Here is a 15,863-nt window from a genome sequence, read left to right on the forward strand (position 1 = left end):
GGCACTTGGCAGCAGATTCACTCCTTTGTGTAAAGGACAAGGCTTGGTTCAGCCTCAGGCTTTGCTATGTTTCCCAGTGAAGCAGTGCAAAAGTATCTCTGCTCTCAAGGAAGCTTAGACCAAGACAAGTAAACAGGCTCATTATACAAGAAGTTACAAATAATAGCTGTCCACTGGAAATTATTGGCAATGTTGGCACTGATTGTTCAATCCTTCCCTAGCTGGCCAGGTAAGTAAACAGATAATTTTCAAGTTAACTTTGCTGAATAATTGCCCTTGATTTTACAGAGTCAATGGTATATGTCTACTGCACTGTTGTTCCATGAAGGACAAAAACTGCTTCTACGTATTATTATGGCTTTCATGTTCTCTCTCTGGCAAGTATAATGAAACAGATAGGCTGTGTGTGGAGTCTAGGAGCTCTGTTTTATTTAAAATATTGCCTGTGTGGTTTAGCAGGTCAAAGGTTATAGCTTAACTGTCAAGCCTACAGGGTCATGAGATAGCCAAATCCTGCCACAGCATACTGCTAAAGAACCAAACTTCCTTTACTTCGCATGAGTCTAGACCACAGAGTGGGAAGTGTGATGATAATCCTACTACTGAATCCCATACATTTTTAAGTAGATGCAGCCTACACAGAGCCCTTGTGGCAATGGCAAGTTCTTTGCTGAACTAGTACATTCAGATTAATTGAAAAGCGGGGGGGGGGGGGGCTAGTTGTTTGTATGCATGTCGCCCAGAAGAATACTTAAGCTCTGAAGCAAAAGGTTCCTGCTTTTGTAATCATGGCAAAAAAGGGTTTCTAGAGAGGCAGGCTAATATCAGCCTAGTCTCCTTCTCCGTGCAGCATTATCTACCCAGTTCTTTCTTCTCTCATTCCAATCATGCCAGTCAAAGGGGCATACCTACACATTTTGCTGAATCTCTTTTCCAGCCCTTTTCTACCCCAACAGCGTGTGTTTCTGCTCCCCTCATACCTATACTATTAGGTATAGGACTGTAGTGAAAGGACCACAGAACAAGCTTTATGCCCAATGAGAGAGAAGGCATTCCTCCAGAGATTATCACTCAGCACTGCCAAGAAAGTGCCAGAGCAAAGCAGCATCTGCACTGCCCAGCTGGCCAGTACAATCATCTCAAACTAGCTCAGGCCTTCAGGCAGCTCAAGGGAGGGGCTCAGCACTTTGGTCAGCTGCTTAGTTCTCATGACTGTAAACTGAGCTGACAAGACATCATATTCTTATAGCTAACCCTTCCCTAGCCTGTACATCCTCCAGGAGCCCAAGTACTGGAAAGGAGAATGTATGGGGAGGAGTATAAGCAGACAGCAACCCAGCCGCAACTGGAAATCTCTTCTCTAAAAATTACAGATTCAAATTCATAGGCAGTTATTGTGCACTCTAACAGGGAACACTGGGAAAATTAGTTTTTCAGTCTAACTGACCCTCAAGACTGTTGAGAGAACATCAGGCTTCTAAAAAGACAGGCAGTAGATCTCTTTTCCAAAGCAGAGAGAAAGGCTTTGCCCTCACATGACTCTGAAACATGTGCAATGTGACAGCAATGTAAATGTAACCGCAACTAATAACTCAAAATTGATTTTGAGTTGGTGTGGCAACAAAATCTCACAGCAAATTAGGCAAGTATAAGAGCTCAAGGCGGTTCTTCAGAGCATCTCAAACAGAGAATTTTGCTGCCTGTTCTTACCATGAAGGCATAAAGCAGGAAGATCCAATGTAGGGTTATAGTCTCTATGCTTTTTCATGAAACAAATTAACAAACCAAAGTTCGACATGAAAGTGACTCAAATTCTGCACCAAGCAAAGCTCAGTTTCAGGACATCTGTGCAAATTTAACAGTCACATTTTGGGCTTTTTTGTGTGTACATATGTTTATTCTTCTTCTGTTAGTCATGGTGACAGTCACGGTGATAGTCAAAGAGCTATCCCAGTCACGGAAACCCTGCTCCTCTCTCTGTACATACCTGGCTCCTGAGATTTCAGTTAGCATTGCCCACATACCATCAACATCATAAAGGCCAGAAATATTTCTTTTTAAAAGCTGGATTATGCACCAAATGCCACTTCAATGATCACATAGGAAGTCATGGAATTGTGAAATATACAAACACATAGATGATGATGCCTTGAGTCTAGCCTCCTATGACATCATTTATGATCTCTACTTGTTTGTCTTTACTCACTTGGTGCTATCTTGCCTTTATTGACAAATAAGACAATTTGTGCAAAGGAATCCAAGCCTCGTGAAATCCCCTAGAATATAACAACAATTCAAAAATCTTCCAAAAGATCTCCAGTGCTTGTCCAGGCCCCAGATCCATTTCTTAGCAAATATTTTAAGCCATTTTTTCCAAACAATCCATGAAATGAACATTAAATAGGGCTGAGTAGCAAAGCATCAGATTTGAACATGACAGATCCTAGCTTAACTCTCTTTCTCCAGTTAAAGGATTTACTGTATTAGAACTAGGAAAGACCTCTACTTGAGACTTCGGAGATATGCCAATGGTCAAAATAAACACTACTCAACTACATGAGCCAACCACAGACATATATCTTAAAATCATTTAATTGTCTCCTCCTTTGTGATGGACAAAAATGTGTACTGGCAAGGCTTACCTTGACATCTTGTTCAAGGCTGTGAATGAGTTCTCCGTCTACCTGGCCAGTCTGTGCAACACGAAGGCTGCGCCGTTCTGCCTTACGCAAACGATACTGTAAGATACGGCAGGTTTTACTAGCTTGGTCCAGTTGCTGTCGGAGCTCCTGTAGCTGGTAGACATCTTCTTCCATATAGACATCTCTCATCTCTAGCATTTCAGCACGTAGTTCCTCAATCTCATCCTGAGAAAGACAGACACCACAATAGTCAAAGTGAGACAGGACAGAAGCCACAAACTCTGTGTATGAGTTACAACAGAAAAACATAAGGAGACAGGGGGCAAAGTAGACAAGAGCTCTTTTTTTGCAAAATGACATGATATATAATATCTTTAATAGAATAAAATGTTAGCCCTTCCTGCTAACATCAGAAAGAGAATGGTTAGCAAAGTCTGTCAAAAAGAAGAGGCTCAAGCCGCAAAGGAATACCAGACAGCAATTAAATACCACCAAATTTTAGCAGCAATATTAATACTCTTAGACCACTATCCTATGGATGGTTTTTTGTATGTAGAGTATTGCATGTTTATGGTAAGATGTGTCTTTGGTAACACTGTCACCATTTGCCTTATTTCAATAACAATAACCAGACTGGAGATCTACTAAAGTACAGATGCACATTTATTTATTCAACTTCAATACCACCCAATAGCAGAAGCTCTCTGGCCAGTGAACAACAGTAATAAATACAATAACATACAATACAGAATGAAACATTAAATCACATTACATTAAGATACTTCCAACCACATTTAGAACCACATTGCTACAACTGAAAAGCTAAAATCAGTTCATTCTGCACTTGTGGTACTAACCACACATGATAGAGGGTTAAGAAGGTTCTGCCAGTCCATGGACTGTTGAAAGTGCATGTACATAAACTCTCTGAAGCAACAGGAGAAAAAAGCAGGGCTGTGGTAAACTGTCTGAAGGAAGCAGAGTGATTTATTTCAGGAACACATTTGCCCCTCTTAGGAAAAGAGAACCAGATACAGTGAGAGAAACAGTATTTTTTGGTCAGTTCTGTGCTATTGTGCAAGAGCATGGGTGGTTGCTTTCTACAAACTTTAAGTTCCAACGAGTGCTTTAGCAGGTGCTACTATGTGTGCAACCTTCTGGGATCTGTAGGCACATTTTGCAATTTAAGGATATGACTGGAGATCAACGCATCAGTCTGCAGTCACCTGACAACTTCATTACATTAGAATGTGGCTGAGCAACCTATGTGGTGCGGACACTTTCATGGGAAAAGACAGGGGCAGCTAGTGGCCCTCAATGTGCCCTGAAGTAATCCCAGCTGGCAGTAAGAAGGTCCATTATTTCTGAGGTTTTTTCTGTAGGTGGGGTAGGGTACCTCGACAGGTACCAAGAAAGTGTCCACAGGCACACTGTTGCTCCGGTCTAGACACTTAGGATGCAAAGGGCAACAGGAACAACTTATATTGAGCCTGTAAGGGTTTCTTCGGTGAGTTTCTCTGGACTGCATAAGAACATAAGAAGTACCTTCCTGAATCCTCCCAAAGGCCTGTCTAGTCTAGCATCCCATTCCCCACAATAGTCCGTTAAAACCTACAGGAAGCGCACACCAAAGACATAAGTACAACAGCACCCACACATAGACCTGCTCCCAGGCAACCAGTAATCAGAGGTGTGCTGCTCCAATCCTGTAGAATATAGCCAGCACAACTAGAAACCATTGATAATTTATTTGACTCATCCTCACCTAGCTAGGATGGTGGCCATCACCACACCCTAGGCAAAACAGAGCATCAGAGGTTTAGGAGTATTGCTAGCTCCCAGAGAGACCAGAGGACTCAAAGAGGGAACAGCAGAACCTGAGCACTACTGATGACAACTCAAGCAATGCTATTATAGTATCAAGTATTTAAACGCTGTGACTCTGCCCCCTGGGCAACGCATCCAGGAGGGGGAAAGTGGCAACATACAAAGGCACAGGTACCTTTAGCATCTGAACAAGAACCTTTTCTCCAGTAACCATGATTCCACTGTCAGAGCTTAATTGCCACAATGGTGTATTTCCCCAGTCCTTAAAAACCAACCAGACAGACCTACCCAAAGAATTATATAAACAAAGCCAGTGAGGCAGAGAAAGCAGGCACGTGCCAGAGCCTCAGGGGCCTTTTCAAGCACTTTGGATTGGAAAGTGAATGAGAAATAAACACAGCACTACGGATGTTCCATTTAGAGCTGGTAGTTAAACCAGAACACTCCAGCAGTGGCAGTGAACTGTACCTGCCAACAAGGAATGTCTTGGAGCGTGATGGATTTAGCATGGTTAATCATGAATGTGGTTTTCCAGTAGTGGACTGGATCTAAGTAGTAAAAGGACTGGGAGCCCTAAGTTGCCCAGTTGCCTTATTAGGCAAGCTCCTAACAACAACGGGGCTGCAAAATATCTCAAGATGCTTCAACACAGATCTTTCAAATCAAGCCTCTACACAGTGACACATGCTTTAAAACACCTTCAGCAACCTACCAGACCAGAGCAGCCAGTGAGTGGAACAAAATCTACATATTCTGGGTAATTCTGCCTATGGTCTCATTCGTTTGGCTACAGTTTCATTGGTTCATATTGCTGAAGGATTGCCTACTATCTAAAATATACTGGGTTCAAGGATTCTACTGTGCATTTCTCCACCAACTCGCTAAGTACCATCCACATCACGAGAGTGTCCATTCCTTGAACAATGAACAGAACAATAACTACCATCAAATATTGATCTAGAAGACAGAAACAATGTCCATAAGCCATGCTGTTGAAGAGCTCATATTTTCTTCAGACTAGCCTAACCTCAAAAGCTTTATTATTTTCCACAATGAACCAAATAGGTACAATTTGGAAATTCCCAAGAAGTCCTTGTATTCAATAAGAATTAACATACAAGAGCACCCAAAAGATTACAAACTCTCCTGAAGGCTTAGTATAGTGTGACACTGCTTAGGCTAGCTTGAGACCTGCTAATTCCACCTGGAAGTTCTGCAGAACAGGTCCCTATTAAATCTACAGGACCTACATCAGAGCACATACTTCCAACTCCTGGTCATTTCAGTGAGTCTTATGAGGAGAACTCCCCAGATCCTGGTGGATTATGCCAGTTTTCCTCAACCTGATGCCTGATTGTGTGCAATAGCCTGCCAGGAGAGTGGTCAGGAAACTATCTGGAGTTGTTTAAACAGTTTCAAAATAGTTGACTGCAACTGGAGGGCCAGGATGGAGAAGGCTAAATTATGCCAATAGGTCAGATCTGTCTCTCTCACTTAATATCCTTAATTAATCACCCACAATTTTCTACCATGCATAGTCTCATGGAAGAGCCACAGTAAGTACCAGAGAGAATTAGCAGGATGTCAGCTCAACAACCAACTCATCACTTTCCCTCTCTAGACTCAACTACAGTAACATATGTTTGACAGTCTGGAAGAATAACTGAACACAAAGAGCATGAAGCTTGAGGGAGATATTTATTTCTATAAATATTTTACAGGGCTGCAGAAGAAAGCATAGGTGAAGTTGGGACTCTCCCTCAGTGTGAAGCTTAGATGGTGAAACAGCTTATCAAAAAAATGTAGGCCAACTATAGGATAGAAATTCCTTCCTGGTGAATAGATGTATGAATGGGGTTGTGAAAAGTCAGCAGCACTGTGCCCAGAAGGATGCAAAGTAAAGAAACCTGACCAGGTCTGATTGAACTTGCTGCCTTTGGATTGCATCCAAGAGAAATGTATGGAACTTAATTTGCAGGCTCAACAGTTGAGTTTATTCAAGCCAAAATAAATTTAAATAAGCCAAACTCAATCCAAACTTAAAGTGCATGTTATCGGCAGATCATAGATATACTAATGAATGTTCATTATTTAAAATTAGAAACAAAGAAAAACTCTGATCCACTTATCTATGCTTGTAAAAATAAATATTGGTGCCTACATTTTATTGTTCATTGAACAGGTAGAGAGACTTCTGTTATTAAAGTATCATTTTATTAAGGAATAATATTTTATTTTATATGATCTTCTAATTCAGAAAGTGATTGTTTCTATGTATGGGTCAGGAGTTGGAATAAGAGTGCTTCATCCCTAAAAATAACATCCAGAGTTACACTACAGGATAGTAACTGATGGGACATTTTTCCTCATGCATAAAAATGAGAGCTATTAGAAAACCACTATCAGCACAACTATATTTCTCTTCCAACTAACCACAGATACCCCACATCCAGCAATCCAACAATAAGCTTATTCTGTATCTTACTCTATTTGGAACTTCAGCACCTGATCAGTATGGACATAATTAACTGACCTGGACCACCTGTGCCTGCAGGCTGGCAAAGCAACAAATTTGATGGCTCATGCAAATAAAAGGAAATGAACATCCAAAATCACTTCCACATACTGCTGTCACACAACAAGAGCAGATGGCACATGGGACGGGCTATACTGATTCCCAAAGGAGCCTATTTGCCTATTCGTAGTAGTACAGGAACACTCTCCTACTGCTACTGAGTCCACTGGCAATAGCTCTCTTATAATAGGCCTGAGCTTTCTCAGCCACGTTCCCCTGGTGACTGGCTGTCTTCCCTACTCTCTCTGAGAGCCCTCTAGGTTTTTGGCCATTTGAATTGGTAAGCTGGGAGCAGGTAGATAAATCCACTCTAACGCTTTATGGCTCAGTAGTTTATCTGCTTATGATCCACAGAATAAAGCCAATCACAGAATAGTAGCCATTAGGAAGCCTTCCTACTGAGCGAGCAAGCAACAAGAGTACACAAACAATGGCTCTGCAAACCTGCCTCTCAGTTAACATGTCAATCTGATGATGAAATGAGGCATCATCTCCAAGGGCACTAGAGGATTCAGAGTTCCCTGAAATAACCTAGAATAAGCTGCAATTGCAGAGTGGTTTTCCCCACCCTACTGCCTTATGACCTAAATTTTTGTTGTAAAAAGAAACAACAGATCTCACAAGCTTTGTTAACAACAGCACTACATATGATTTATGGAATAGACTCATTCAAGGGAAATTATTCTTAACACACTGGTCACACACATTATACTAGACTACAAACAGGACAGCTAAGGTTTATTTCAACCATTTCAATATATCCCTGGAAACATTTTTATTTTCTCCATATTATCTCCCAAAAAGATCATCATCATCATCATCTAAAAACAATTTCTATTAAAATACCAAAACATAAAACAATTAAAACTTCAGCACAGACCATAAACAAAATAATGAATTCATTTAAAAATATATATTATATGGTTTCAAATGCTTAGAAGTACAGGAAAGGCTTGACCTGCCATGGAAAGAAGTGATAGTGTTAGTAGCAGGTGGGCCTCATGGGGTGGGATGGGGGGAATTCCACAGGCCGAGGTTCAGCACTGAAAAGGCCCTCTTCCTTTTTGTTGCCAGTTTCTGAACCTTACTCTCTGAGAAGGGCTCGGATATCGATTGCAGTGAATCTGTAGGTTCGCACCAGGAGAGATACTCCATCATGCATTGCAAACACAAACCACATACAGCTTTATAGGCCAAGATCAGCACCTTGAATCACTCTCAGAAACTGAGCCAATATGTGCTGAGCCATTCCTGAAGAATGCACCACATTACAAGGATGTGAAAAAGCTGGATTCTGCCTCTGGGAGTTCACATACATGGCCAGTGCTATCAGGCTGAGTAGCTGGGGGACAAGGCTTTTCTGAGAGCTAGTATGTGCAGGAAACTCTGCTTGGAAATTGAATTAGATACTGCTAGTCTGTTTTAGATACAATTCAACTGGGTGAAAGTTTAGCTAAGATTTCAAAAATTAGCTAATGTGACAAGGGAGTATGATAAAATTTCCCAGATTTTTCATATGCAATTTACACAATGATTGTATCAATCATTACCACAATACAGTACTAACATTCTGGACTGCAGGTACAATAATTTGCTATAAAATATGAAGTCCCTTGCATCATCTGACAATATAACCATGTATTATAGAGGAGAATCCATATTCTTTAGAGTCGGGTAATAAACATGCCAGCACTATGAGGAATGTACCCAAGAAGGGCCTTTTCTGTGGTAGCACCCCAGCTTTGGAACCTGCTCCCCTGAGAGGAACACCTGGGCAGTAACACTTTACTCATTTCGGCCAAACCTTTTTATTTACCTGATATTTTAAGATTTGATGGTATTTTAAGATAGTAATTTAATGTTTCATCTTTATTTTAATTGTGCTGCTTTTGTTGTAAGCCATCTTGAGACCTGTTTGGTATAGACATACATATTTTATATAAATAATAAAATTTGTTTATGCGTGCAGAAAGGCAGGGGCATGCGTGCACAGAGATCATTTTCTCCCAACGAGTCCAAAACTATCTCCTTGTGACTCGCTTGGAGAAAAGGATCTCCTGGCAAGGCGCTGGCTTGCTCGCACGGAGATCCTTTTCTCCGAGCAAGTCCAAAACAATTTCCTTGCGAGCGAGCCAGTACCATGCCGCGTGCGCACGTGTGGCAAGCTATGGCAGGCCGGATCAATGGGAATGGCGGGCCAGATCCAGCCCGGGGGTCATAGTTTGAGGACCCATGTTCTACACTCTTCTAAGGTCAGCTAAAGTTAAGCCCCTTCTTTTCATGCATACAGCAGTTGCATGAAGAATATTCCTGATGGTGACCAAATGTTAGACTCCATTTTTTAAAAAATGGCAGTCATGGCTTTGTATTCAAACTAGCTCTCTCTGAAGCCCACTGTTGCAGCCATTCCTTTGCCCTATTTTAATACCAATTTGACATTTAACCAAAAGTGGCCACATAGTATACCAATATGCAGGCTACCACTTTTCGGTCCTTTCTAAGTAAAAATGTACATTAAAAAAAATCAGTCTTTAGGAATGCCTACAAGTGGCAAAATCTTAGATGACAAACATCTGAACCTGAGCCATTTAAACTGACAGTTGTAATCTGATTTTACAACTATTCCCCATGCATACAATAGAAGGGAATTCCTACTAACTGTATATCATGTGAATGAGTCAACAGCAGAGTGGCACTTCTACCCATTCAACTGCAAAGATAAACATTACCTTGAGAGCCACTTCTACTCAAGAGCAAGGTAAGTATTTTGTTTGCAACATTCCCAAGCTTCATTCCTCAAACTAGGAAGGAGAGGCAATTTGCAAAGCAGGTCACTGTAAAAAATTAAAGGTTGGATCAGGGTAAATTCAGGTGAAATTGGCTGAGCTGGATTCAAAGACCTGAAATTTTAGTGGTTCCAAGAGACGATCATATTTGACTATTTGCTAAATAAGGGTATAGTGTGCAGCAGGGGAGGTCAGCATCATCGGCACCTGATGGGATAATCAATGCTGGCTGGGAAACAGAGTCAGTCAGAAACACTGAAAATGCATCATCTGAGGGCTTCTTCCCAGTTAAGTAAATAATGGACTTGTAGTTAAATGTGTCTGGATCACAATCACAACTTGTAACTGGCCTGAGGAAGCACCTGCAATTCTGTGGGTATCCTGGCTGGTCCACTTGGGAGGCTGATGATACAAAACTGCCTTCTTGCAGCAGCAGGAGGAAGAACATACACAGCTGGTCTGTAATCACTCCAGAGCTGGCCAAGCTTAAATTCAAGGAAAAGCCAGGCCCTGGCATTACTTCCCAGAGCTTTACAGAGACTCAGCTGGGCTGGACACATGACCCCTTCACCCAGGTTTATAAACTACATGACATGGAACATGGAAGTAGCTTCTCCAGATAGCAGTAAGTTCATCCTGGAGAACTGTCTTCTTTGGGCAGTGACTGAAGAAAATGAGCATGCTTCCAGGAGTTATATTTCCTTTGCACATCAATAACAAAGGAACCCCACTGCATGGGGGGAGACCAGCAAAAACTAGGTCAGCCTTTTACAAGCCAGTTCCTTTTGGATAATTCCAACAGCATGGCCAATGCTATAGTCCAAACGCTTGGAGGGTATCAGTTTGGAGAAGGCTGACCTAACAACAGCCCTGATGGCTGCAAGAATGAATAAGAAACATAGTGAAAAACTTTTTTAAAAATCTGGAAACATCTCTGCCTTCAGAGCTGAACCAAATCATTGTGGCAGCATTTAAATCATATCACCAGTTCCTAGTCTATATTCACAGGAAGGGTCTTAATGAGAGTGGTTGGGCAGAGTTGTCTGTATAAACTGAGAAGAACACCCAAGACTGCTAGTCCTTTTGATCAAAGTATTGGGCAAGGTGCCCAAGTAGAGCATGAGATGTATCCAATGTAGAAAAGAACTTCAGAGAGAGGGTTGCTCTTGAAAAGAAACCTGCAGTGTCCAGAACTCTCTGTTACTGCACCAGACCCTTTCAGTAAAGAGTCCCTGCATGAACTATGTTGATCAAGTTTCAATAGGCAGCTATAATTAAAGGCCATATCATAATGATGCTGTCCTTTCTTTGAAAGGCACTATTGTAACAATATGTATCTCAAAGCAGAGGGTGGAATTATAAAAAAGGCGCAAAAGAGGAGAGCCATTCAACTCATCATCAGTTTCAGCATCAAAGCACTGCACCTAGGCATTCATTTCTATAGAGGATGGCAGCAACAGCAGGGGAATCGCCTGTGCTCCAACAGCTGCAATAAACAACAAAAGAGCAAGAAATTACCACCAGGCTGAGTTTAAACTAGGGGGGGAAATGGATCTCCAAAGCCCAGAGCGACCTCAAAAACTGGGTATTTGCCCATTGCCAAAAATAGAAAATATAACACCAAAAAAGAGGACACATATTTCCATGCAATTTGCACCTCCTAATTTACACAGAGAAAACATATATAAAAATAATTACAATTAAAACAGAAATCCAAGGATTCTCATCATAGTGGGGAAAAGCAGGTGACCATGTGTGTGTTTAGTCTACTGTTCAAGAGTTAACTACTGCTGGGCAACTTTAGGCCTCTGCTGCACTTTATCTTAAAACTGAATTTAAGACACATTTATCTGTGAATGGAGGATGTGTGTCTCAGTAATGTGAGACACATGGCCACCCCAATTAAGACTTGGAACTGCAGCAGAATTTTTTGTTATGTGCCATTAAGTTGTCTCCAGCTTACATTGACCCTATGAAAGAATGCACTCTAAAATGCCCTGCCTTGACTGCCCTACTCCGCTCTTGTAAACTCAAGGCTGTGACTTCCTTTATCAAGTCAATCCTTTTCATAGTTGGTGTTCCTCTTCTTCTTTTGCCTTTGACTTTCCCTAGCATAACTGCCTTTTCCTGTGGGTCTTGTCTTCTCATGATGTACCTGAAGAATGACAGCTTCAATTTTTTCATTTTTGCTTCCAAAGTTCTGGCTTGATTTGATCTAGACTCATTTGTTTGTCTTTCTCTTGTTCTAGAACAGTGATGGCGAACCTTTTAGATACCGAGTGCCCAAACTGCAACCCAAAACCCACTTATTTATCACAATGTGCCAACACTGCAATAAAACCTGAATGCTGAGGTTTTAGTTTAGAAAAAACAACTCACAGCAAGTCCAAGTATGTATACATCTTCCTCTCCCTCTCCCCGCCCCCCCCCCCAGCAGCACACTGACCGGCCATGCGAAAACTTGGATGAGTCGCAGCTAATGAATCATGGCTCGTGACGTCATTGCCTGGCGCCGCTACTCCTTTCCAAGCATGTGCATGTTTCTATGTGCGCTGTTATCCAATGCTCAGCTGCCAGAAGCGATGTTGGGGTGACTTGGCTCGTGTGCCGGCAGAGAGGGTTCTGCGTGCCTGCTGTGCCACACATGCCATAAGTTCACCACCACTGTTCCAGTGTATACACAAAGCATTCCTAAAAGCACTGTGTTCTGAACACATGAATTCAATCCATCTCATATTTGGTCTTCCCTTTCATCTTCTGCCTTCAACTTTCCCTAACATAATTATCGTTTCCAAGGAGCCTTGCTTTCTTATGAGGTGGCCAAAGTATGAAAACATGGGTTTTGTAATCTTTGCCCCTCGAGAACACTCTGGCTTGATTTGATCCAGGACCCACCTGTTTGTCTTTCTCTTGGGACAAAGCCCTCTTCCGAGCACCATGTTTCGAACACTTCACTCTTCTTCCTATTGGCTTTCTTCACTGTCTTGCTTTCACACTCATATATTACAACTGAGAATACAATGGTTTGGATGATCTTGACCTTGGTAAAGCATCCTTACATTTGATGATCTTTTCTAGTTCCTTCATTGCTGCCCTTCCAATTCTCAGTCTTTTTCTAATTTCTTGGCTGCAGGCACCCTTTGAATTGATGACTGAGTCAAGGTATACAAAATCTTTCAAAATTTCAATTTCTTCATTATTAACATTTATTAACAGTAAAGTTCTGTAATTCTTTAGTCATGATTTGTCTTTTCTTAATGCTCAGCTGCAGTCCTGCTTTTGAACTTTCTTTTTTCACTTTCATCTGGAGTCACTTCAATTCATTGCTATTTTCTGCCAATAACATGCTATCATATGCATATTTTAAAGTATTAATGTACCTTCCACCAATTTTCATTTCTTCTGCTGCTCCTAATCCAGCAAAACTACAAAATGATTATCGTATCCAAACGAAGAATACTCCGCCACTACAGACTGACCCAGTTCATATAACACAACAGCTCAGTGAGGCTTAATTTAGCCACAAGGGTTGTAACCTTGTGCTGGGTACCCATGAGTGCCTGGCTTATTATAGTTTGTTATGTCATACAAACCCACGCATCAAGAATTGTTTGAGAGCTTTATAACCCTCATACAACCCACAGCTGTAGAGAAGAGCATCTAAGGGGAGTACATTGGTGGAGACAACCGTACTGCCCTTTCGGAAGATTTAGGAACACTCCCTGAAGTCTCCATGTAAACCAAAATGTCTTAAACTATTTCTGACACTGCTAGAATGCACAGCATAAATCTCTGTTGGGCCTGCTGGTGGCAACCAGTCTAATAGCAAACTTCAGAATTATATCTGTCACAGGTCTCCTTTCATAATTCAAGCTTTCACAAGATCAATTCTATTAAAGGAAATCACCACATCACATTTACAAAGATAATGTTTCTAAGCCGTCCTGAGATCTTGTATAATTGGCCAGCATACATAAGCTTTAAATAAATAAATAAATAAATAAATAAATAAATAAATAAATAAATAAAGTTTCTATCACCTTTTTTCAAAATACTGTTTTGATTAAAAGGAAGAAATGTGTAATGCTTACACATGCAAATAGCCAGAAACACATCTGGCAGACAAAGTAGGCTTGCTTTCAAAAAGTAAATGGAATATTTAGTGAAGAACACAGATTGTTCTGCATTCTAGAGAAGAAATCAGTTCATTGCTTTGCAAAGGCCAGATGTGAAGCTGCCCCCCCCACCCGCATTCCCCATGAAATGAAAATCTGCTGAAGAACTAGATTCAGTAGTAGAGGTGTCCATGAAAGGAGCAAAAAATTGTTTTAAAATTCAACTGAATACCAAAGCAATGGAAAGAATAAAAAATCACTTTATGACTAGAAATGCATTGAGCAACAACCCAAATTCAATAGTAACCTGTACTCAGTCCAGTCCAAACGCACATAACAACAACCCAAAGTATGGGCTGAGTATGATCTGTCACTGAATCATGGGTTGTCATTACATATGAGCACTATGAAACACTATAGTTTAATTATTGGTTATTAACTACAACCCACCCAGGGAAGGAATGCACAGTTTGTTGATGGGATGTAAACTCTGGATTGTTCATGTCTAACAGTCTATAGATAAATGATAGTCTAATGTTTAACAAGTGTTCTTTTGTAACAACAAGACACAACAATTCTTTTGTAACAATTCTTTTGTAACAAGAAGACACAACAAGACACAACAATCAATCAATCAATCTTAGTTTATCCTCTGGGTCATTGTTACGTGCAAACCAAACCATTGCCTTATATCAAAAAGTGAAACTAAAACCTAAAGGAGAAAACACAAGCAAGAGAAACCTGAACTAGAGAACTTGTTAAAACTGTTATTTAATCTACATTTAATAAAACAGTTATTGCTTAGATACTATAGTCTCAGGCAATCATTAAATACTAGTAATGGCAAAATGTGCCAAATAAAACTAACAACTACTGTTCTGAATAAAAATACCCTTTAATTTTACACTGAGATTGAGGAAGGGGGGAAAAATCCTTCATTTTATCTTGCAAAATTCAATATTCTACCCATAACCCCAGAAAATGTTAGAAAGCTCCTGAGGACTGAAGATCTGAGGTCTAAATCTGCTTCAAAATCTGTCTACCTGAGATTTTTTTAAAAATCTACTAAGGTAGTAGGGAGAGACTTTTTGATGGTACTGTGCCTTCCCTTTTTTAATTTTACAGTTTCATCAAACAACTTCCAAGAATCCTTACTCAAGACTAAACACCAATTTAAAAAAAATGATAGCTTTAAAGAATACATCCAATTCTATTTCTAAAAAATTAATATATTTTGTCAAGCTTTTTGCAAATTAGACATGCACATACCCTTTCCTGGCATTCTTAGTACTTTAATTGGCCATGGATCTCAAGCTAAAGTCTTTCTCATTCTGTGACCCAAGAAATTTTGGCTGGAGTTGCCACTACTGGATTTGAGATGATATATATATAAAGCCCGTGTACCGAGCTCCAAAGAACTCCTTCCTGCATTTTCAAATAAAATTCAATTTTATTCTTTGCTTATTTTTAGCATCCAATATTTTATAGTCAATGAGTAAGGAATACTCTTCAATCCGCCACCTCCAAGAATGGCAAAGCCATCCAAGAACCGTATTGCCATTAAGAACTGCTGGCTTAAATATTTAAGCAACATTTAAACCTCATCTTCCTTCTATTACTACAGATTGAAACAGAAACTGGCACATTAATTTCCAAATATTAAAACATATTTATGTGTGTATGCCCAGTAGAAATTTAATGCACTAAACTAGTATCACAGGCAGTGACAATGCTACTGAATATTCTGCAATAGCTTTATCTGAGCACTCCTTTACTAGACAAGGTTTGCTTTGCCCTGGCCTGTGTTCTCAAGGGTTAAGGGGCATACTGGAGAGAGATAGGCTCCAAGTAGCATCAACCTGACTAAGATCAGAGTATATTCCAAATGGTCAATAATAAATCCATCAACCTGTCTACA

At 40.5% G+C, this 15,863-nt stretch overlaps 1 protein-coding gene across 1 annotated transcript in view; it reads right to left on the bottom strand.

The window, feature by feature from the left end:
* SOGA1 (suppressor of glucose, autophagy associated 1) overlaps positions 1–15,863 on the bottom strand; it is a 90,692-nt gene that overhangs the window by 64,401 nt on the left and 10,428 nt on the right. Inside the window, exon 2 of the mRNA XM_044447483.1 lies at positions 2,643–2,867. Within this exon, the coding sequence (XP_044303418.1) occupies positions 2,643–2,840 (198 nt within the window). The 5' untranslated portion in view covers positions 2,841–2,867. The remainder of the gene's footprint in view (positions 1–2,642; positions 2,868–15,863) is intronic.

Source organism: Varanus komodoensis, unplaced genomic scaffold, assembly GCF_004798865.1.
Source record: "Varanus komodoensis strain SLA01 unplaced genomic scaffold, ASM479886v1 scaffold52, whole genome shotgun sequence".
Taxonomy (NCBI): Eukaryota; Metazoa; Chordata; class Lepidosauria; order Squamata; family Varanidae; genus Varanus; species Varanus komodoensis.